This window comes from Castanea sativa, chromosome 3 (assembly GCF_040712315.1).
Source record: "Castanea sativa cultivar Marrone di Chiusa Pesio chromosome 3, ASM4071231v1".
Taxonomy (NCBI): domain Eukaryota; kingdom Viridiplantae; phylum Streptophyta; class Magnoliopsida; order Fagales; family Fagaceae; genus Castanea; species Castanea sativa.
Window position 1 is genome coordinate 53,680,734 of NC_134015.1, and position 22,554 is coordinate 53,703,287.

At 33.6% G+C, this 22,554-nt stretch overlaps 1 protein-coding gene across 2 annotated transcripts; it reads left to right on the top strand.

The window, feature by feature from the left end:
- Positions 1-11,817: 11,817 nt before the first annotated feature.
- Positions 11,818-22,147, top strand: LOC142628282 (TATA box-binding protein-associated factor RNA polymerase I subunit B). 2 transcript variants are annotated; one of them, XM_075802370.1, is made up of 6 exons: positions 11,818-12,693; positions 14,728-15,564; positions 15,718-15,851; positions 17,179-18,304; positions 18,404-18,488; positions 21,702-22,147. In XM_075802370.1, exons 1-4 carry the CDS (start codon positions 12,072-12,074, stop codon positions 17,782-17,784), a joined length of 2,199 nt encoding a protein of 732 aa, XP_075658485.1. In that variant the 5' UTR covers positions 11,818-12,071; the 3' UTR covers positions 17,785-18,304; positions 18,404-18,488; positions 21,702-22,147. The 2 variants fall into 2 exon arrangements, with proteins under 2 accessions (XP_075658485.1, XP_075658486.1); XM_075802371.1 differs by lacking the exon at positions 18,404-18,488.
- Positions 22,148-22,554: the final 407 nt, after the last annotated feature.

Below are 22,554 nucleotides of genomic sequence, written 5' to 3' on the forward strand. Positions count from 1 at the left end.
TTCTTCTTAATACAAGAAAGTGGTGTTTTAGTCTTTGACCAAACTATTCATCTTTTTGCACATGAGACATTATAAAAATCTTATAAACTGATAGTACAATAACTTACATATGTGATATCTAGATTTACGTCACATCCAGAGTAATAAGCTCACCACCCAAATATCTCATCATTTTTTTTGTGTACAGGTCGGAGATGAGACACCTACCTAGAAATTTTGTGACCAGATAGTATGAGTTTAAACCTCTCCACCCCTTTTTTAATACAAGAAAGTGGTGTTTTAGTCATTAGTCAGACTACTAATCTCTTTGAGCATAGGACACACAAAAAACCCTATGGACCGATATTATGATAAATTCCACCTATGATCTCTAAATTTACACACATCCAGACTAATAAACTCATCACCCAAACATTCCATGAAGTCTAGTTTGACCTTCCTTTTTTCACTTTTTTATTTTTATTTTTTATAATTTAATAGTTGATGGACAGAGGATTTAAAATATTAACAGATGCCAATTACTCGAACTACTGCGTGGCACTTGCCTCGCTTTCCTTAATTTATTTGTTGGCTATTTGTAAATGGCTGAAAGCAAAGGCAGACAAGAACAAGATCTTCTTGGCCACTCTAGTCAGTGTAGGTCCAAAAACCCTGAAATACGGCAATGAACCTGCAGGGATTGCCACTATGTACAAAAGTGAGTACTGATTATTGCTTCAACCGCACAAGTCACAACGTTCTCGTTGACGCCAAGTCCACCATTACAAATTTTCTTGGCCTAGAGTGATTTGTGATTGCCAACGTGTGAGATGTGCCGACTGACTTTGTCCTTATGAAATAGTCAATTTGAGATTATAGGAGTGAAAGATAATGCGGCAGCTTCCATGCAAAGAAGGTAATAAATCTCTCTTGAAACTTGGAAAACCTTTTCTTCTTAAATTTCTTTTCCATATTATAGGAGTTCAGTCAGCAAGAATTTACTTTTACATATAGAGGTAATAACATAACCTATTTATTATTTTGAAAAAGGAAAAAAAGAAAAAGAAAAAAAAGGTACATGCATAACGCATTGGTATGCAAAAGTTCTTCAAAGCTGATTCACACGATCTAAAGTCTAATACTTTATACTGGATTGGTCTAAATACTGATTGAGACCTAAGAAAAAAAAGCTAGCTAGGGAGGCTTTTTGTATATACTTTAATATAAATTATATATATATATATATATATATATATATATATATATATATATATTATAAACATCTCTTCTTGTTTTTGAAATGCGAAATTATTAATTATTAATTATATTTAGGTTTTGTTACATACATCTCATTTTTAGTTGATAATAGCTCATTCATTCATCTTGCGTTCAATAAGAGCGTAAATGTACTAATCTTACTTATCGTCATTCATAATTTGACATATTTAAGTTACAACATATCTTTTTGATAAAATAATTTATAGTTTCAGTTGGGTTAAGTCTTTATTAATCTAATATTTTGAGTTCTTGTAACTAGGTGGGAACAAGAGTACACGTCCCATTTATACACTTTCTTTTAATTTTTAAAGTTAAAAACAATAATTATATTAAGATTTTGGGGGCATTACAGGGGTCTTAGGCTTAGCCATTGATTGATTATTTGTGGTTGACAACGTATGAGATGTGCCGACTGACTTAGTCCTTATGATATAGTCAATTAATTTGAGATATAGGAGTGAAAAATAATATAGCAGCTTCCACGCAAAGAAGGTAATAAATCTCTCTTGGAACTTGAAAAACTTTTTCTTCTTAATTTTTTTTTTCTATATTATAGGAGTTTAGTCAGCAAGAATTTACTTTCAGATATAGAGGTAATAACATATCTTATTTATCATTTTGAAAAGAGGTTAAATTCTATAAGAATATAGTGTAAAACTCAAGTTTTATCTATCCAATCACAACATGTCACATCATCATATTATATATTAAAAAATAGGCACAATTACATTCAATCAGTTTTAATATCCATTTGAAAATCTAACTTAATTGTGAATTTATTGAGATGTTATTATATGTAATTTTGTTTAGAAATTTTTAACTTATAACGTCCGCTTCTGATGATAGCTCTTTATCATTAAATCAAGACATTAATCAGTTTTTGGTGTATACGCAGATTGAATTCCAGATTTTAGAAACTTTACCAATTGAACTAACTAGAACTCACTTATTATGTGTAATAGGTAGTATTGAATTTTAAGTAAAAAATTGATGTGTCAATCTTTTATTGAATGATGTAAAATATGAGTTTTACATCATATCTTTACTAAATTCGGACTCTTTTGAAAAAGGTCAAAAAAAGGAAAAGAAAAAGGGCACCACCATTGGTATGCAAAAGTTCTTAAAACTGTGCACACAACCTAAAGTCTAATACTTTATAGACGTTGGTTTAAATACTGATTGAGACCTAAGAAAAAAGCTTAAGTGAGGCTTTTTTGTTTATATTTAAATATAAATTAAATATTATTTATTTAAAATTTTATATTATTATTATTATTATTCATTTAAAAACAATTGTTCTTGTTTTTGCAAATGCAAAATTACTAACTATATTTTAATTTTTAGGTTTTGTTACATATCATTTTTAATTGATAAATAGTTGATCCATTCGTCTTGCTTCTTGACATGCGCGCAAAAGTATTAATCATGTTGATTGCCAATGATAATTTGACACATTGAAGTCGTTACAACATCTTTTTGGTAAAACAATTTAGAGTTCTAATTGGGTTAAGTTTTTATTAGTCTAATACTTTGTGGTTCTTGTAACCAAGTGGGAACATGAGTACAAATCTCATTTATACACTTTCTTTTAATCTTAAAAGTTCAAAACAATAATTATACTAAGATTTTGGGAGCCTCGCAGGGGTCTTAGGCTTAGTCCTAGAGGCAGCCTGATAGGGGTTTGATGTTTTAGACCCTTTTTTTTTTTTTTTTTTAAGTTTTAACCTATAGCATCTGCTCTTGATAATAATTTTTTATTATCAGACTAAGACACTAATTGGTTTTTAGTATATGTGGGGATTGAATCTCAAATCTCTTATTTAATTATTAGAGATTTTACTAGTTGAGTTAACTGGAACCCACAAATAGGAGTGTTCACAGTGTGGTGCGGTGCGATTTTGGGTCATTTTTAGCACCGCACTTTGCGGTACAGTTTAGCGAAAATCATAACTACATTGCACCTTATTTTTGCAGTTACATGTGTGGTGTTATGTATAAGATGTGGTTTGAAATCAGTATATTTTTCAAATTTTGAACCTTTCCTACCCAGCCCAAAACTAATTTTTCTCTTTTTTTGGGCCAAGTTTTAAATTATTGAGTTAATTTTTCTTTATTTTGGGTTAACTTTTCTCGTCAACACTTGCTAGGGCTATTAAACTTTAAAAAAAAAAAAAAACTAGGATTATTAAACTATTAATAATATATTTAATATTAAAAATAAATAAATATATTAATATATAGAGAGGGTGTGATGCAATGTAATTTATGCGGTTTTCTTATTATAAAACCACAAACCGCACTGTAGTATGCGGTGTGGTTATGCCATTTTGCAAACAGTTTTGGACTTTTGGTGTGATTTTTACGGCTTATGTGGTTTGGTGAACACTCTTACTCACTGATGCTTTAGACTTAATTATGCATCAGAATGCATGTTTTTGTTACTTTTTTGTGTGGAGAGAGAGAGAGAGAGAGTCAATGTTTTTAACTGGAGTGATACTTGCATAAACTTAGACAAGATGCTTAAAGGGGAAACATTACTCTTGTGATAGACCATCTTTATATATATGGTTGAAACTGAATCATATAAGTTTCTTCTTCCTCCCTTTTATTTTGCTTGGGAAAGTTAGTGCAAGTGATAAAGCTAGTAATGTATGGTATGAATAGCACTATAAATTCACATCACGTGCATCACACAATATAACACTGTGCCTACTATGATACGTAACATGTACATTAATTTCTCAACTGTGGGTTACCCGTTACCACACATATATACCATTAATTCAATTTGATGCATATTATTTGAAATTTGTGCATATAAAATTACTAGAACACTACAATAGAATTTGCATGATTTTTTTTTTTTTGAGGGGCCATCCCCATACATTTATGATATATTATAAGAAACTCATGCAGTTATGTTTTTTTTTTTAATTGAGAAGAAAGACATCAATTTTATTAAATCAAAATAAATAATACTCTCGCCAAAGACCTTGTAGCTAAATTGATACCTCTCCATGTACAAAGTACTTGGGAGACTAGAGGGGAAAGGGTCTGAGCTGTGGAATTAGCAGTATGTTGTAATTATTTCTAAAAAAAAAGTAAAATAAATAATACTCTAGAAATAATTAAAAAACCATGAAATAATTAATGCCATAAGTGCATTAATTTGTGTATGAAATATATTTAGAAATTTATGAAAAAAGAGAAAATTAATTGATTTTTAAACACTTTTATTTTTTATAAAAGTAATATTTAGAAAATTTTTAAAATAATTTATTAACAGATGGCCTATGAATACCATTAACGTTTTCACTCACTTCACTGTATTATGGGTTTTGTTTCGAAATATTTGCTAGTGCTGAAAAGATGGAAGAAACTCCTTATAGTGCCCCAATTTCCTGTCAAGTCTCAATACATGCAATTTTTTTTTATACAAGTTAAAATTTCTATTCTAATTTAATCTAAGTGTATACGTGTATGAAGCTCCCTCTTGGAGATTTGATCCCTAATCCTTGTCTCCCATACGCCACAAGTATTTATACTTATAAAGTAACCACCGCACCAAAAATGCACGGTGGTTCAATACTTGCAATTAGAATAACATTAGCCATTAATGTTGGACAATTATATTAAATGAACCAGTGTACATTTTATAGAAGACAGCAAAGGTACAAAGGAGAATGGGACAGAAGTAATTAATGCTTGATTTTTTTTTCCTAAACCTAAATTGACATGGGATTCAGTTAGTACCAATTAATCAAATCATATACTGCAATAAGTAGGGTTTAGAATATGCCAGTTTTATCAAAAAAGAAAAAGAAAAAGTAGGGTTTAGAAGCTATGATAGTACTCTAGCTAGAATTATATTTCAAACAAATTCAAGAATTTTAAAATAAATTTAAAATTCATTTTAATTAATTTCGTCATAATTTTATATTTTAATATAATACAGTTTACATATTACGTACCATCCTTAAGCAAAAATTTCAACATGAGTTTAGATTTCGAGAATTTAATCTCGATGTAATTGTAATTTAATTCTACTAAAGTTTCAAGATAATTATATATATGTATATATATATACACACACACTTTTTAATTGATCCGTGTACTACTAGCTAGCTTGAAACTTTGAAATTTGGATTCCAAATTGGAGTTATGAAAAAAAACAAAAACCTAGGATGGGTTTGGATAGCGACAAACCCTGTGTTTTGCGCGTTTGTGCTTTTTTGGTTGGGTCTCGTGTACTATTTATGGGATCTGCAAGTATTTTTTTTTTCAAAAATAACAACTTTAAAACTGGGCCCATAGTACTATTCACATATTTAAAAATTATTTTATTACAGTATTTTTAATTTTCAATTTTTAACAATAAATAGTATCTAAACATACCCTTAATCATATGGTTTCCTTGATTATTGGTGACTGGTTGTTCAGGATTCATTTTTGTGTGGGTCTAGCTCAAACCAAGCCCAATATGGCAATAATGGACAAAACTACATGGCATTTGGACAACTACGCCCAATAGCATTTAGACAACTACGCCCAATAACATCTAATGGAAAAGTCCAATAAGGTGGGTAAAGTACAACACACAGTCATGGTCCCCAAAGCTCGACAATGTTATAAGTTTCCATTATAATTATGGTGAGTTTGGTTAAACATTTTGCTTTTCTTAATTCCGAAAATGATTTGGTTTGGGTTAAGTACATCTAATACACTGAACTCCTTGAAATGATGACATGCAATAAAAAGTAGAAATGTGTCACTATCGTGACACGATTCATTATAACTGGACATTAGACCTAAGCTTTGCCCTTTTAAAAAAGTGATGGTTTGTAATTGTTTTTTAGGGATTTTTTTTTAAAAGCACTTTTTCATGTTTATAAGACTTAAAAAACATGATTTTAAGTCTTTGGGGCGTGGTGCATTAATAGAAGTCCCAGACTAGATCACACCTGCATGTTAAGAAGTTGCCTGATTCAAGTCACACGCTTCACAAAAATACCGCACCGCAGCTTAGATAACCCTAACACACCTAGTGGTGCCTCATGACATGAGTACTCCGGTCAAGTGAGCCAAATCAATAATCACAAGCATTGATTTCAATAAATTTACCAAGCTTTGTGGTCAAGTTTTCAAACTCATGATTTTGGCCCAAAAAGCTCAGACAAAACGGGTTATTAGAAACTAACCCAGCCCAACGAAAAAACAAACTAGCCTTTACCCAAAAAAAAAAAACACATCGGACTTTGGTAGGGTGTTTAATCAACAATTCAGTTTGAGTTTAAATACAACACATATTTTCGTAACCCTTAAACAGATACTATAAATTACGGGCCAAGACGTTTCTCAAAAGAGTCAAAACACACATCTCACAGACTTCTCTCTCTTCTTTCTAAAGAGGCCGCCGCTTCATTCCACGTGAGGATTCAATCAAACCTCGCTCTCTACCAATTACGCTTCCCAAGAATATCGATTTTCACCATCTGGGTCTCTTTCAATTTCATCAAAATCCAATCTTGGCATCATATTATTTCGTTTTTGGGTAATTTATCTTTCTGGGTTCTTCAATTTTTTTGAAAAAAAATAAAAAATTAGTGCCTAGTGTTGGTTTAAGCTTTTGTTAATGGCGGACCCAAAGAACTGGAACTGCCAAGCCTGCGGCTTCGCCGGCCGATCCGACGGCTCCGACGGCTATTTCTACTGCGATCGCTGCGGTGCCCAAGCCGAAGACTTACCAACATATCTCCAGTACTGTAAGGATGTGGTCTTTGCTGGTTTAGAACCGCTATTTGAGGATCATGATGAGGAGATGTTAGCACAAGAATTCTGGAATTTTTATCAGAATGAGAAGGTAGTTTACAGCTTGACTTAGTTATGATTTATTTCTCCCTCACATGTGTGCTTGTGATTCATAAATCTTGGAATTACTTTTAGGCTTCCAATCAGCTGAAACTGGATAGTACTTTACACTAGCCAATTTTTTTTTTTTTTTTTAATTTTTATCTTGGATAAGTTAGCCAATATAAGTTCGTAGTCCTTTGGAAGTTGAATTGTACATAGTCTTCACTATACTTTTTACTGGTTATGCAGCAGTACAAAACAAAGTACAATTGATGTGATATCCTCAAATTAACCTGTCAAAAGTTATATAAAAGTCATCTATTCTATTCTTGGGTTCTAAATTTAGGTCTGTTTGGAAAACGTGATGAAAAATTCAGCTTAATTAAGTTTTTAATTTTTTTTTTTTACTATTTATGATTCTATTGTACTTTGTTTTACTATTTATCATCTCAGTCAGCTTTTAATTTTTTTTTCTCTCTACACTTAAAAAGTACAAAATTTTCAGTTTCTGTTCCGAATGGAATGGACCCTTTTAGACGAGAACGGTAGGAGCTTTGCTTCATATGTGGATGAATTATGCTTTTTGTATTGATCATTAATTGTTCTAATTTCCACTATTATACATAACCCCCTACTCCTTGTTTGAAACTTAATATGTTTCAGTTCAATTGAGTGATGGTGATACTGATACACACATATGACTGGTAAAATTTCCAGCCTATGTGGATATCTCTCTCTTTTTAGCTCATCAGTCCTGTGAGTCACACAGCTGGAAAAAGAATAATATTGTCTTAAAAACCTTTATGGTTGTGTACTTTGGAGTTACATTATTTGTATTCTCTTCCGCTTTTCCTGTATAAAGGACAGCCATGTATCCTATACTTGGAACGGAATATTTTACTTGTATCTCTCTTTTGTTATTTGAAGGTTGCAAAAAAAAAAAAAAAACAAAAAAGAAAAAAAAGAAAGAAAGGTTATTTTGTGCATATAATTATGGTTGTTTCTCTCGGTTGTGGATACCACTGAGCAATGATGTATATCTTTATGGTTCAGTGAACTTGTGATAGCTGCCTCATATAGTTATTTCTGAACTCTTAGTCCTTTCATGTTGTCCTTTCATGTTGTCCTTTCATGAAGTGTAGAGATGATATAGTGGAGCTCCACTGATGTCTGTTTCTCTACATTCAATAGGCCCCGCATAATGGGATAGATGTCTAATCCGATCCTAGTTGAACATAGTTCTGCATTTGTACTTCGTATCACTTCAAAAGGTTAAGAAGGCAAGATTTGTTATCACATTTCACATTAAAGTTTAATTTAGGGTCATCAGTCTAGTGGTTCATTTTATGCATATTCTGTAGAGTTGAATTCCTGGATTTTGGATAGGAATGGCGTATATAATAGTTTGATCTAGGAAAGAGCACCATTTACTGTTATTTTTTCTAAAAATATTTCATTGATTTCAGGATTCTGAGCCTTCAGAGGATTTTGAAGAGGGACATCATGCTTTAACCAGAAGAGAATGAGGGATGAAGGATTGGCTAGCCATATTTCTATAGATAATAAGAGGATCAGGATGAAGGGTGTGTTAGTGGCCCATCCTTTGATGATGGAACTTCTCATGCAGATGAGTCACAGCCGGGCTAGCCATATTTCTATAGAAAATTTTGATAATAGGGCTTTTAGTTGGAGTTGAATTTAAAATTTATTTTAATTATCGTTAAATTTTATCTCTTAGTCAAAACATGAGTTTTTTTTTTTTTAAATACTGTTGAAAAAAAAAAGTGGGTGGATGTCTGGAATTTAACTTCAGAATTTTTTTATAATAGACTTTTAGTTTAAATAGGATTTAAATTTGTTAAAATTTAAATGATAAAATTTTACCTAAATTAAACTGTCGTTAGATATTATTCCTTAATTGAGAAAATATATTCTAACAAAAAATATTTAATTAATTTACTAATTAATGAGAGTAGCCACTTGACGCCACTTTTAAGCTCAATTTTTATTATAAGTTCTAAAATTTTTGTTAATATACTTTTTGTTGGAGTTGAATTGAAAATTTTAAAACATAGATGATAATGTTTTATCGAAATTAAATTGTTGTTAAATTTTATTCTTTAGTAAAGAGTTTTGTAGCTTAATATCCTAATAACATATTAATTTAATTAATAAGATGCAACTTGAGGAAAAAAAACAAAAACAAAAACTTGGGTTGTGTTATGTGTGGGATTTAAGTTTAGAAATTTTTTATAATAGACTTTAAGTTTGAATAGAATTTAAATTTGTTTTAAATTATTATTAAATCATGCAAATTGAGGAAAAAGAAAAACCAAAAATGTGGGTTATGTAGGATTTAAGTTTAGATATTGTTGATAATAGACTTTTAGTTTAATAGGATTTATTTATTTTTTAAATTATTGTTAAATCTTATACCTTCGTCAAAACATGGTTTTTTTTTTTTTGAAAGGAAATGTGGGTTGTTGTTTGGAATTTAAGTTTATATTTTATTTATTTATTTTTGTAATAAACTTTTAGTTTGAATAGGGTTTTGTAAAGTCGCAATTTATGCATAGGCCCAACAAGAAAAAGAGTATAGGCCCAGAGAGTGAGTCAGAAATCTTGTTTCTAATGAGTTTAAACGATAATAACAATGACCTTAGATCACAAAACAACAAGGATGAATAAGTTTATAAGATGAAACTTATCTTCGGACTTAAGCCGAGGACCAGATGCTTATCTTTCTCCTCTCTTAAAGATTAATTACAAATATTCAGTTTACAGTGTTTTCTCTTTCTATCTCTCGACCCCCCTTTCTACAGGACCTTCCTCCTTCTTATACTTCCTCCTCTCCTCCATTCTTCCTCTCCACATGTAGATTTAGACTGCTCTCCTTGAACCTCTTCTTGAAGTTCTTAGGTAATAGCTGTAAGACTGAAAGTCACTGTTCAAGTATTACTTCCTCATAAATGCGGCTAGAGACTTAGGTACAAAGCATTCAATGCGGTGGTAGCAGCTTTCTCTGAGATATTTCCCAACTGACCTTGCTCTCTATGCCCTTGTGAAACATATCTTCACTCACAAGACCTCTTGAAAGATCATTCTAGTCAACATAACGTACCATTTAACCCTTATCTCACTTATTCGAGGAGGTACCTCTCCTCGGATTACTTCCATTAACCTCTATCGCAATGACTTGCTTGTGGGCCTTTAAGTTTAACATCCCTATTACCATCAACCCATCCTCGGGTAAGTAAACATTCTTCGAACACAGCCCATGACGTAAAAACGCATCTTGGGTCTTTTATCCCTACAGGTTTAAATTTGTTGAAATTTTAATGATAAAGTTTTAACAGTTGTTAAATATTATGATTATATATATAGGCAAGACTTATGTACAAATGCTTGTGGGGTGTGGGGGGGAAGGGCCGGAGTTTAAGTTTCCAGGAGAAAGTTTCACACATATATACACTTAGATTAGGCTAGAGTAAAAATTTTATATTGTATATAAAAAAAAGATCCTATTCCTTAAGTTCCCCTTCTTAAAATTCTGCCATGTAGATTTTTTCTTATGAGATGGAAGTATATTTTTAGTTAACTATCCACATGGCTGAATCTTAAAGTACTGTAATTAAGTTTTGCCACACACACATACACACATATATATATATATATATATATATATATATATATATATATATGTATGTATGTATGTATATAGCTTTTTAATTGATCCGCGTACTTCTAGTTTAAAACTTTGAATACCAAATTGGAGTTATGAAAAAAAAACAAAAACCTAGTCATATGGTTTCCCGTGATTATTGGTGACTGGTGTTCAGGATTCATTTTTGTGTGGGTCTAGCTCAACCCAAGCCCAATATAGCAATAATGGACAAAACTGCATGGCATTTAGACAACTACGCCCAATAACATCTAATGGAAAAGCCCAATAAGGGGGGTAAAGTACAACACCCAGTAATAGTCAAAGCTAGACAAAGTCCTAAGTCTAGCTTTTCAGTTTTCTCATTATAATTATGGTGAGTTTGGTTCAACATTTTGCTTTTCTCATTTTCGAAAAGGGTTTGGTTTGAGTTGAGTGCATTTAATACACTGAATTGATTGAGATGATGATATGTGACCAAAAGTAAAAATGTGTCACCATCATGATGGGTCTGTTATAACTAGACATTAGATCTAAGCTTTGCCCTTTTGAAAAAGTGATGATTTGTAATTACTTTTCAGGGAATACAACGAAGGAAAAAAAAGCACTTTTTCATGTTTATAAGACTTAAAAAGCGTGATTTTAAGCCTCATGGAGGTATGGTGCATTGGTAGAAGTTCTGAACTAAATTACACTTGCATGTTCAGAAGTTGCCTAATTTGAGTCGTGCACTTCATAAAAAAACAGTGCCATGACTTAGGTAGCCTTAAGGCACCCACGAGTGCCCCACAACATGATTATTGCAAGTTCAAGTGGGTTAGGTCAATAATCACAAGCAAGATTTCAAAAAATTTACCACACTTAGTGGTCAAGTTTTCAAACTCATGATTCTCACCAAAAAAAAAAGTTTTCAAACTCATGATTTTGGCCCAAAAACTTCAAACCAAAACGGGTAATAAGAAACTGACCCAGCCCAACTAAAAAACAATCCGGCCTTTACCCAAAAAAAAAAAAAACACACCGCCAAAAATCAAAACGTTTCTCAAAACACACATCCCACAAGCTTCTCTCTCTCTCTCTCTCTTCTTTCTAAAGAGGCCGCCGCTTCATTCCATGTGAGGATTCGATCAAACCTCGCTCTCTACCAATGACGCTTCCCAAGAATATCGATTTTCACCATCTGGGTCTCTTTCAATTTTCATCAAAATCCAATCTCTGCTTCGTTTTTGGGCAATTTTTCTTTCTGGGTTCTTCAAATTTTTTGAAAAATTAGCGCCTAGTTATTAATTCAAGCCTTTTGGTAATGGCGGACCCAAAGAACTTGGCCTGCCAATCCTGCGGCTTCGTCGGCCTATCCAGCGACTCCGACGGCTATTTCTACTGCGACCGCTGTGGCGCCCAAGCCGAAGACTTCATCGAAACCGGCGTAGCAGACGAAGACTTCGTCGACAAAGGCTTCGGCGGCGGCGCCGTCTACGTCGCCAGCTTGAGCCGCCGCGTCGGCGGCAGCCAATCCAACATCAAACCCGAGCCACTTTCCCAACCCGAATTCGCCACCCCCAATTCCAACCTCTTCTGGAACTCGCTGACCCAAAACATTGACAACGAAGCCACACCCATCAAAAAAGAGGAAGAGTTTTACGAAGCCGACGTCGATGGGCCCACGGGTCCTGAGGATTTCGGGGGTTCGGTGAAGGTGAAGCCTACCTTTGAAGACTATTACAATGAGATTAGGATTCGGTACGTGTTGGGTTTGCAGTATATGATACAGTTTCAGTGTGAGGCTTTGGTGAGAGAGTTCAAGGTGACCCCTTTGATTTGTGGGCTCGCTGGGACCATTTGGATGAGGTTTGTGGCTTGCTCTGCGGTTTTCGATGATGACTGGGCTGATCACACCATTCAGAACTCCGAAATGGAGCGAACAGGTGAATCCAGTGTCACGTCATTTAAAATTAGCTTCGGTTATGCTTTTGATGGAATGATATAGAAATAAATGTGGGGTGAATATGGTGTCACATCATTTAAATTCAAATTTGGTTATTGTTTTGTTAGCGTGGTATAGAAAAATGGAGCGAATAGTTGAATATGGTGTCACGTCGTTTAAAATTAGTCTTGGTTATGCTTTTGATGGAATGCTATAGAAATAAAGTGGGTAAGTATGGTTTCACATAATTTAAATTCAATTTCGGTTATTGTTTCATTAGCATGGTATAGAGATGGAGGGAATAGTTGAATATGGTGTCACTCCGTTTAAAATTAAAAGTTTAAGTTATTGATAGGATGGTATAGAAATGGAGTAAATATGGTGTCACATTATTTAAAGTTAGATTTAGTTTCAGTTATTGTTTCAATAGAATGGTATAGGAATTGAGCAAACAAGTGAACAGACTGCCATGCCATTTAAAATTAGTTTCAGTTTAAGCTATAGTTTAGATAAAATGGTATAGAAGAAATTGAGGGAATGTGTGATGTGGTGCCATGTTATTTAGAATTCAGTTTTCAGTTATCTTTTTGATAGACTGGTATAGAAATGGAAGAAATAGGTGAATATGTTGCCATGCCATTTAAAATCAGTTTTAATTATTAGTGTTTCGATAAAATGGTGTTGAAATGGAAAAATAGGTGAATATGTTGTAACGTGTCAAGTCATTTAAAATTAGTTTCAGTTTCTGTTATGGTTTTGATAGAGTGGGAGACAAATTGAGTGAAATAGGGGAATATGGTGTCATGTAATTTGAAATCAGTTTTATTTTAGGTTATGGTTTTGATAGAATGATATAGAATGGAGTAAGATGGTGAATCTGGTGCCACCTTGTTTAAAATCAGCTTCAGTAATTGTTTTGATTGGATGGTATAGAAACGGAGTGAACAGGTGAACTAATCTATTGAGGACTTATAGTCTACCCCAAAAAATTTGGGATTAAGACTTGATTGTTGTTGTTTTCATTTAAAATCAGTTGTAGACTTTTAGTTATCATTTTGATAGAGAGTTAGGTGGTAACGTGTATGCTATAAAAAATTCATTATTTATTGTGAACTGGACTGGCTTTGATTTAAAGTGAATGGCTAGGATCCTGGTAGAACTTAATTGTTGGATATAAAGGATAAGAAACAGAGGTTTAATAGAGTATTATGTGGCCTAATTGGAAATAGTCGTGTAAGTAGTTTGTAAGTGATTATTTGAACTAAATGTCATGGTCTGATGATGTTGTTTGTGAAATTGTGATATTAGTTTGAGGCGGGCATGATATGGATAGTAAGAGGGAATTGACTCTCCAAATATGTAGGATATTATGAACTTTAGTATTCATATATTATACATGATATAATGTGCCATGACTTTTTAGTGTTCCTGTCCTTTTGAAGCTTGGCTCTGACCCTAGTTTCTTGACTTGGTTGCATTATGAATTGGATCAATGTTCTATGTAAGTTCATTCTTTATAATTTTATGCGAGTGTTTGACTCACTTTTATTTATTTTTTTGCCAACATTCTTTTTAGGGTAAATTACAAATTGCACCCTTTAACTTTGCCGAAAATTCAATTCAGTCCTATAACTTCACTTTTGTTCATTTCATTCCTCTAAATTTCAACTTTATTCAATTCAGTCATCTTGTTAATCTCTGTTAGAATTGCGCCATTAGTAACACCTACAACGATGCTGTTTGTGGTCTCATTTTGGGATACTTAGCGGCAATATTCTAACAGAATTGGATGGGAGGACTGAATTGAACAAAGTTAAAAGTTAGAGGATTGAATTGAATGAAAGTGAAGTTATAGAACTGAATTCAATTGTGGGAAAAGTTAGAGGGTGTAATATGTAATTGAGCCTTCTTTTTATGTTGTGTGTATTACATGGAAGTTTTAGTGTTGGTTATTTCTAAGATTTGTAATGAGGTAGATGTTCTTCTCATATGGATGTTTTCTTGATAAGTAAATATATTTCTTCCTTAATTTCAGATGAACCGGAAGATCATAAGCGACAAAAATACCGTGATGAACCTCATAATATGTATGGTCAGCGAGCAGTAATGATTTGGTACAGATCCTTGAGGAAGAGGATCCCATTATCTTGTTCCTTAGGTGTTTCGTTTCTGGCTTGTCATATCGCCAGGGTAGCAATCCTGCCAACAGACATAGTGAAGTGGTCACTCGAAGGGAAGGTTCCATATTTTGCTGCATTTGTTGAAATTGAAAAATGCATTGGACGTCCATCAAGTGCCTGCCCTATAAGTTCAAGAATTATGTTCGGACCGTCTCAAGCTCTTCCATTCCAGAAGTTGGAATCACTGGCAGCAATAATTGCTCAGTCCATAGGCTTGGATTTACCTCCAGTCAACTTCTATGCAATAGCTTCCCGCTATCTGCAGAAGTTATGTCTTCCTACAGAAAAGATTCTCCCTCATGCATGCCGCATATCTGAGTGGTCAATGCCTCCAGGTTTATGGTTATCAACAAATGAGTTAAGGCTTCCTACTCGTGTTTGTGTAATGTCAATACTGATTGTTGCCATAAGAATTCTATATAATATACATGGTTTCGGAGTATGGGAAAAGAGTTTGTCTAGTCATGGTGATTCCTCTTCTACATCTAATCATATTGGACAGTTAGACCCAATGTTTGATTCCGAAATGCGTGATGATGCTGGAGAGGCATCTGGTTCTCCTTGCCAAGATGCGGATGATTTAGGGACAAATTATTATAGACACTCATCACAGGTTCAGAAGTCTAAATTAGATGCTGCAGAGCTTCTGCGCAAGCTTGAAGCAAGATACAAAGAGATTGCTAACACCTACGGTAATTTTTTTCCCAGTGTTATGGATAACAGTGTTGTTTATTGGTTCTGATGGTAGTTTTCTCATATGATCAAACATACTGTGTTCTGAAAGCTTTTCCTTATCTTTAAGATAATCAATTACAAAAATTAACTCTTAAGTCTTTTGTTGGCAGAGTATTCCAAAGACTTACCAACATATCTCCAGTACTGCAAGGATGTGGTCTTTGCTGGATTAGAACCGTCATTTGAGGATCATGATGAGGAGAAGTTAATAGAAGAATTCTGGGATTTTTATCAGAATGAGAAGGTAGTTTACAGCTTGACTTAGTTATGATTTATTTCTCCCTCAAATGTGTGCTTGTGATTCATAAATCTTGGAATTACTTTTAGGCTTCCAATCAGCTGAAACTGGATAGTTCTTTACACTAGCCAATTTAAGTTTATATTCCTTTGGAAGTTGAATTGTGAATAGCCTTCATGATATACTTTTTACTGGTTATCCAGCAGTACAAAACAAATTACAAGGTAATAACTCTTAGTAGTACAATTGATATCCTCGAATTAAGTTTCAAGACCTCAAAAACTGAGGAAGAGATATGGAAATTGTATGGACAGAATTGATAAATCTTAAGCTGTTTGGGAAGAGTGAATTGAAGTCATTTAATCATTATTCTAACTACAATCACCTGTCCAAAGTCATAAAAGTCATCTATTCTACTCTTGGGGTTCTAAATTTAGACTTGAACGGTAGGGGCTTTGCTTCATATGTGGATGAATTCTGCTTTTTGCCATTGGTCATTTATCGTTTTAACTTCCACTATTATACACAACCCCCTACTCCTTGTTTGAAACTTCATATGTTTCAGTTCAATTGAGTGATGGTGATACACACATATGACTGGTAAAATTTCAAGCCTATATGGAAACCTCTCTCTCTTTAGCTCATTATATAGAGTCCTGTGAGTCACACAGCTGGAAGTTTTAAAAGCCTTTATGGTTGTGTACTTGGGCCTCTCATGAAGATATATTGGGGGGTTACATTATTTGTATTCTCTTCCACTTGTCCAGTATAAAGGACAGCCATGTATCCTATACTTGGAACAGAATATTTTACATGTATCTCTATTTTGTTATTTGAAGGTTGCAAAAAAGAGGTTATTTTGTGCATATAATTGTGGTAGTTTCTCTCAGTTGTGGATACCGCTGAGCAATGATTTATATCTTTATGGTTCAGTGAACTTGTGATAGCTGCCTCATATAGTTGTTTCTGAACTCTTAGTCCCTTCATGTTATCCTTACATGAGGTCTAGAGATGATATAGTAAGAGCTCCACTGATGTTTCTTTGTCTACATTCAGTAGGCTCTGCATAATGGGATAGATGTCTAATCTGATCCTTGTTGAACATAGTTCTGCATTTGTACTTCTTATCACTTCAAAAGGTTGAGAAGGCAAGATTTATCACATTTCACATTAAAGTTTAATTGAGGGCCATCAGTCTAGTGGTTCATTTTATGCATATTCTGTAGAGTTGAATTTCTGGATTTTGGGTAGGAATGGCATATATAACAGTTTGAGCTAGGAAATAGCACCATTTACTGTTATTTTTTTTATAAAAATATTTCATTGATTTCAGGATTCTGAGCCGTCAGAGGATTTTGAAGAGGGACATCGTGCTTTTAACCAGAAGAGATTGAGGGATGAAGGATTGGCTAGCCATATTTCTATAGACAATAAGAGGATCAGAGATGAAGGGCGTGTTAGTGGCCCATCCTCTGATGATGGAACTTCTCATGCAGATGAGTCACGGCCACGCTTGGGTGGCGATAAAAACTCTGAATCCAATGACCAAGCTTCAGCTGAGACTCTGCAAAGTGAAGCCATCAGACGTTTGAAATTGGACATGGAGGAGAATAGGTTCTATTACATTCCACCAAGGGTCAAGATCAAAAGACTTGATTACCTTCATTATGTGAGGAAGAAGGATGAAGGAGCTTACACTTATGCTGCCCATGCTGATTATTACATACTGCTTCGTGCTTGTGCTAGGGTTGCACAACTTGACATTCGGATTATGCATACTGGGGTATTGAGTCTTGAAAAGAGACTAGCTTGGTTGGAAAACAGAATTGACCACTGCTTGCATTTAACACCACCTAATGTTTCTTGTCAGTTTTGTAGTGATATAGCACCAGAACATGCTGATGATGATTCCATAGGGCTTTCAAACTTAAATATATGAAAGTTCATTTTCTATCATAAGCTTTAATATCTCATTTGTATGCCTCTTTTTCTAATTCTTTTTACAACTACAATCAAGCCCTAGTCTCAAAATTTTGGGGTTGTCCACATATCCTTAACAGACTAATCAGGATTGGCCACATGATTAGTCTAATTCTTTTTCTTTCTAAAAAAATTGGGTGGGCCGAATCCCTAGACAACTAATCTCATTGTCTGTTTGGGTATGATAGAGCTTGAATTTGGGGAGAAGCCAGAATTTAAGAATGGTATTTTATCAACTCCTTCATTTGGATAGATATTTGAAGAAATTTAAAATTTCATGCCAAAATTGGGGAGGCCAAAATTACAGCTCCAAATTAGGTGTAAAAAGAGAAATTATGAAATTGAAGGCAATGCGGGATTCTCAAATCACCAAGTGTGCTCATGAATTCAAGACAAAGTTAAATAGTTTTGCAAAGACTCCTTCACTATTCAGTCTCTGTCTCCTTTATCTTCGTTCCCCTTTTTTCTTCAGATTCAAGGTAAGATATCTCTCACCACCTCTTTTTTTTTTTTTTTTGTTAGTTTCTATGTTTCCATATTGCATTCTCTTCTTTTGAATCTTTCGCATCCCCACCCAGCAAACCAGCAGCACGGGCTATCGATTAACATGAAGAGCTGATTCTTGTCTGGGGAGATTTATTTCATTCAAATGCTTCTCTTCTGGTATAAATTCTGAAGAATACCCATCTTTTTCTATACCCAAGAAACTTGATTGGCTATTTATTGTGGCAGATGCGATATTCTTAAATGGATTCTATTGGTTTTTATGTGCATATATTTTTTTATTAGTCAAAAGTATCGATTGTTGTCCTGCATATTTGCCAAAGGAGATGTCATATGGGTTTAATGTCTCCCACTATGGTCTGTATGATGTTTGTGAAATTGCTAATATGGCCTTCTTGCCCTAAGCTGGCCTCAAGCCAGGGGCGGGTTTTGTTTGGTTTGTGAAATTGCTATTTCTATCATGTTTTCTGTCAAATCCATAAATCAAAATCGTCCTTATTGCTAATTATCCAGATTGTTTTTCCTTGCTAATGATCTTGGATGTGTTCTCTATATTCAGTTCTGTAGCCCTTTCCCCCTCCCCATTTTTGGTTTGAAGCTAGAAAATCAAGGACAAGTCTTTCCTGAATTGTGGGGAAGTTTTCTACATTGGCTTCCAATGAAAAGTTGTTGTTTCTCCCTTTTAAGGCACTGTTAGTTTTACTGTTAAATGTTAGGTACCTAACTGCCCCCAAGCATTCTACCAATTGCTTGTCTGTTGGAGTATGATTCTTGATGTAAAGCTGGATAAATCTTACTATATACAGAAAAGGAGAGTTTTTGCCACACTCTATCCATTATATATTTACCTATGTTAAAAGGAGTGAAAGACGTGTGAATAGTGTTTTTTGTTGTATTGGGATTTTGGTGAGTCAATATGCTCCGTTTGATAGACACAATTTAGTGAGAAAAATACGACTCACAACGCACTGTTAGTGAGAAGAGAAGACTCACAAAGCTCACCATTTTGGGGAGAGAAATTCTCTTCTCCGAACAGATCAAGAAGTTGCTGAGAGAGAGAGTTGTGTGTGGCAGTGGGGATAACTCAGGAAAGAGAGAAAGGGACAGTACAGATTTGGTGAGGTGTTGAGATAGAGAGAGGCGCTGAGGCAGGGAGAGAGGATCAGTGTGTGTGTGTGTGTGTGTGAGAGAGAGAGAGAGAGAGCAGGGGAGTCGGTGAGAGAGTGACTAATTGATAATTTTTGCTTACCAACTATTCAGTGTATAGTCCCTGTGAAGTTTGGGTGCATTGTATAAGTTTTAGTTTGAAAAAGATTTAGTTATTTCTTAGAATATATATTGTAAGGAATTTTTGTACTTTAATGGTATTAGCCAACTTACATTGGCTTCAAGTTTTGCAAGGTTCAGGGGAGTTAGATAATGATTTGTTTCCAATGAGTCAAATTTTTCTTAAAATTGAAAATTTTCCACCAACCCTCATCAGAATTATTTCATTCTTGATGGTCATAGTTTGAATTTGAATATAAATTTTACATGTCATTGGGTCATTGTTCAAATTTATGATACATGAAGTCTGCAGTATACGTCGACATACTACATATTGGAATTAATACATCAAATGATATTTCTGTGGTTTACTCCCCAGGGGTGGGTCCAAAGGGCTTTGCCATGGTGAGGTTCCATGTATAAAGTAGTTTCATCATACAACAACATAGCTTTTTGCTCTATGCATTTGATTCATCAGATGTTTCCTGCTTTCATTGGTTTTCCAGTTCAGTAAGTTTAAGGTTTTGTTTTATAAATGGAACCTTTTTTTCTGTGAGAAAGTTTGGTTAAATGTGGTATTTGTAGTTTTCTGTTTAAATGTCTGATTTTTTTGCTAAGTAATAATCTTGTTCGTGGATTATAATCAAGATATGTACCTTGTGTTTCATTTAATTTTAATATTTTATTGAGTTTGCTTTTCTTTCGTTGTACTTAGATTGTTATTGGTGTAATTAATGATCTAATTAAATTGGGTTTATGAGGTTAATAAGTCATAAATTGTTTTTTAAGTAGAAAGGGACCCTTTTCTTTTAACGTCCATTACCTTAAATTTCTTTCCTTTTCTTTTGGGTTCATACCAGATCAAAGATGCAGCGCTTGCTTGATACTCTTAAGTTATTTGTGCTTGAATCAGTGGCTTAATCTGGTTATGGATTAATAACAGGATGTTTTGTATGATGCGAGTCACATATTGGTACAACCAACTTATGGCACTTTGAATTTTAAGCTCATCATATCTCCATGTTTTGTAATCTGTTTAAATTATATAACCCTTTATGCCTAAGGTACCAAACTGTTGAATGAAATGCCTGAAAGAGAGATTGTATCGTAAAATTTAATGATTGTAGGTTATATATCATGGGAGGATCTCTTTTGATTGCTATACCTGAGCAGAATTCATTTCGACAAGTGTGTATGGTAGTCTTGTGAATTGGACTAATAATATTTATTGGTTATCATGAACATGGTTAAGCGATTACTGTCACGTTATGAATGTATTTTGATTTGTTTTAATTACATTTTGCATTCACAAATGGACTTTTGCTTATTCCTTTTACATGAATATTTTTTTGCAAATTTTCACTTGTAAAATTGGGTGTTGGAACATTTGGTTTTTATTATATTTTCTCTCTTTTGTAGCTCACAATTATTATTGAGCTATTGAGGTTTACTTTTGGTTCACATTTAGTTTGAATTACTTGTCTATGTAAATGGCTGTTGTAGGTGCTCGTCTCTTTGAGTGGAGACAATTGCATCTGAGTGACATGGGTTGATCTTAAGGCTTCTCCTTGACTAAAAATATGAGAAGCTTGCAATAGGTCTTGTAGTGTATTTGTATCCATATTTTATAATTTTTCTTTTTGTTGGGGTTAAATTTTTCTATTCTACTTTCTGGGATTTAAAAAAAAAAAAAAAAATTGAAAAAAAACTCAGTAGCCAAAACAGAGACATTGATTCACTTCTAACTGATTTTCCTCCTAGCCCTTTTGTTTATTTACAATATAACCGATGTATGTAATATTGTGTTGACAAAGGGCTGTTAAACAAAGAAAAAACAGAGAGTATAACATTTTGTATTCCAAAAAGAGATTGTAAATTGTTGTAGTTTCCAATATCTTTTTATTTTTATTTTTCCCTCAAAAATGCATGTGAAGTTAATGTGGGGTTCATTGTCATGTAATATGAGATTAGCTAGTCATTGTTGTTAAATTTAAGTATATACACAAGGTATGATGGGAAGTGCCTTTTGGCCACAATGTGGAGGACAAGGTCCTGAGTTCCAGCTCAAGACCTTCATCTTAATTTCCAGTTACTTTTTATGTGCAGGGGATTTGTTTCAAATTGCCTGTATCAAATTGACACTAGACCACAATGACCAGTGCAACTATGATGTTCATCTGCTGCTTGGTGACCTCTCCTATGTTGGCCTGTAGCACCGATGGGACACGATTGGCGAGCTGGTGCCACCCCTTGCAAGTGGAAGACCATGATGATTACAAAAGGGAACCATTATAATATGGGTTTGATTCCTATAATGCTAGATGGAAGATGCCTTTGAAGAGAGTGGATTGAGTTCAAATCTTGTTTTTTGTTTTAGATTTACAGGTATTCATGTCATTATGCTTAATACATATAGGATCAAAGGATCAAGAATATTAAAAGTTATGCCAATTGTTAATACACTATAAGCCTACTATTAGGATCAACTTTTTTGAATTCTTTTTGGACACCATAACTACATAACATCATGATCTAATGCTTTTTAAAACAAATGCATATATTTGAAATATGTTCGTGTTGGCTTGTGATGTATTATGTCATTTTATGATTTTTTGTGTGTTTTTTTCTTTAATAGTAAATTTATTGTTGTTTGATTAATGGTAATATTCTACGCGCTTCAAAAACCAAAAGATTTATATTTTGGTGTGTGCTATAAATAAATTATATGACACAACCCAACCTCTAATAATGTATAAAAATTCAGATCAGATGCTGTTCCTTTCGTTCTCTTTTATGCTCTACCTTGTTGGCTGTTGCTATATTTTCTGTAAAAAGTCAAGTTTTGGTTTTATGCTATAAGCTGACTTAAGAGCCTTTTTATTTTTATTTTTATTTTTTCGCACTACACGAAACACCGAAACAACAATTAATAGATTTGGCATGAAAACCTTGTTCAAAG

Bases quoted from the DNA above. Each gene is read 5' to 3' on its own strand.
- LOC142628282 (XM_075802370.1), top strand. From the start codon at position 12,072: ATGGCGGACCCAAAGAACTTGGCCTGCCAATCCTGCGGCTTCGTCGGC. The intron at 12,694-14,727 runs GTGAATCCAGTG...CCTTAATTTCAG, and splicing joins CTCCGAAATGGAGCGAACAG to ATGAACCGGAAGATCATAAG. The intron at 15,565-15,717 runs GTAATTTTTTTC...TTTTGTTGGCAG, and splicing joins AGAGATTGCTAACACCTACG to AGTATTCCAAAGACTTACCA.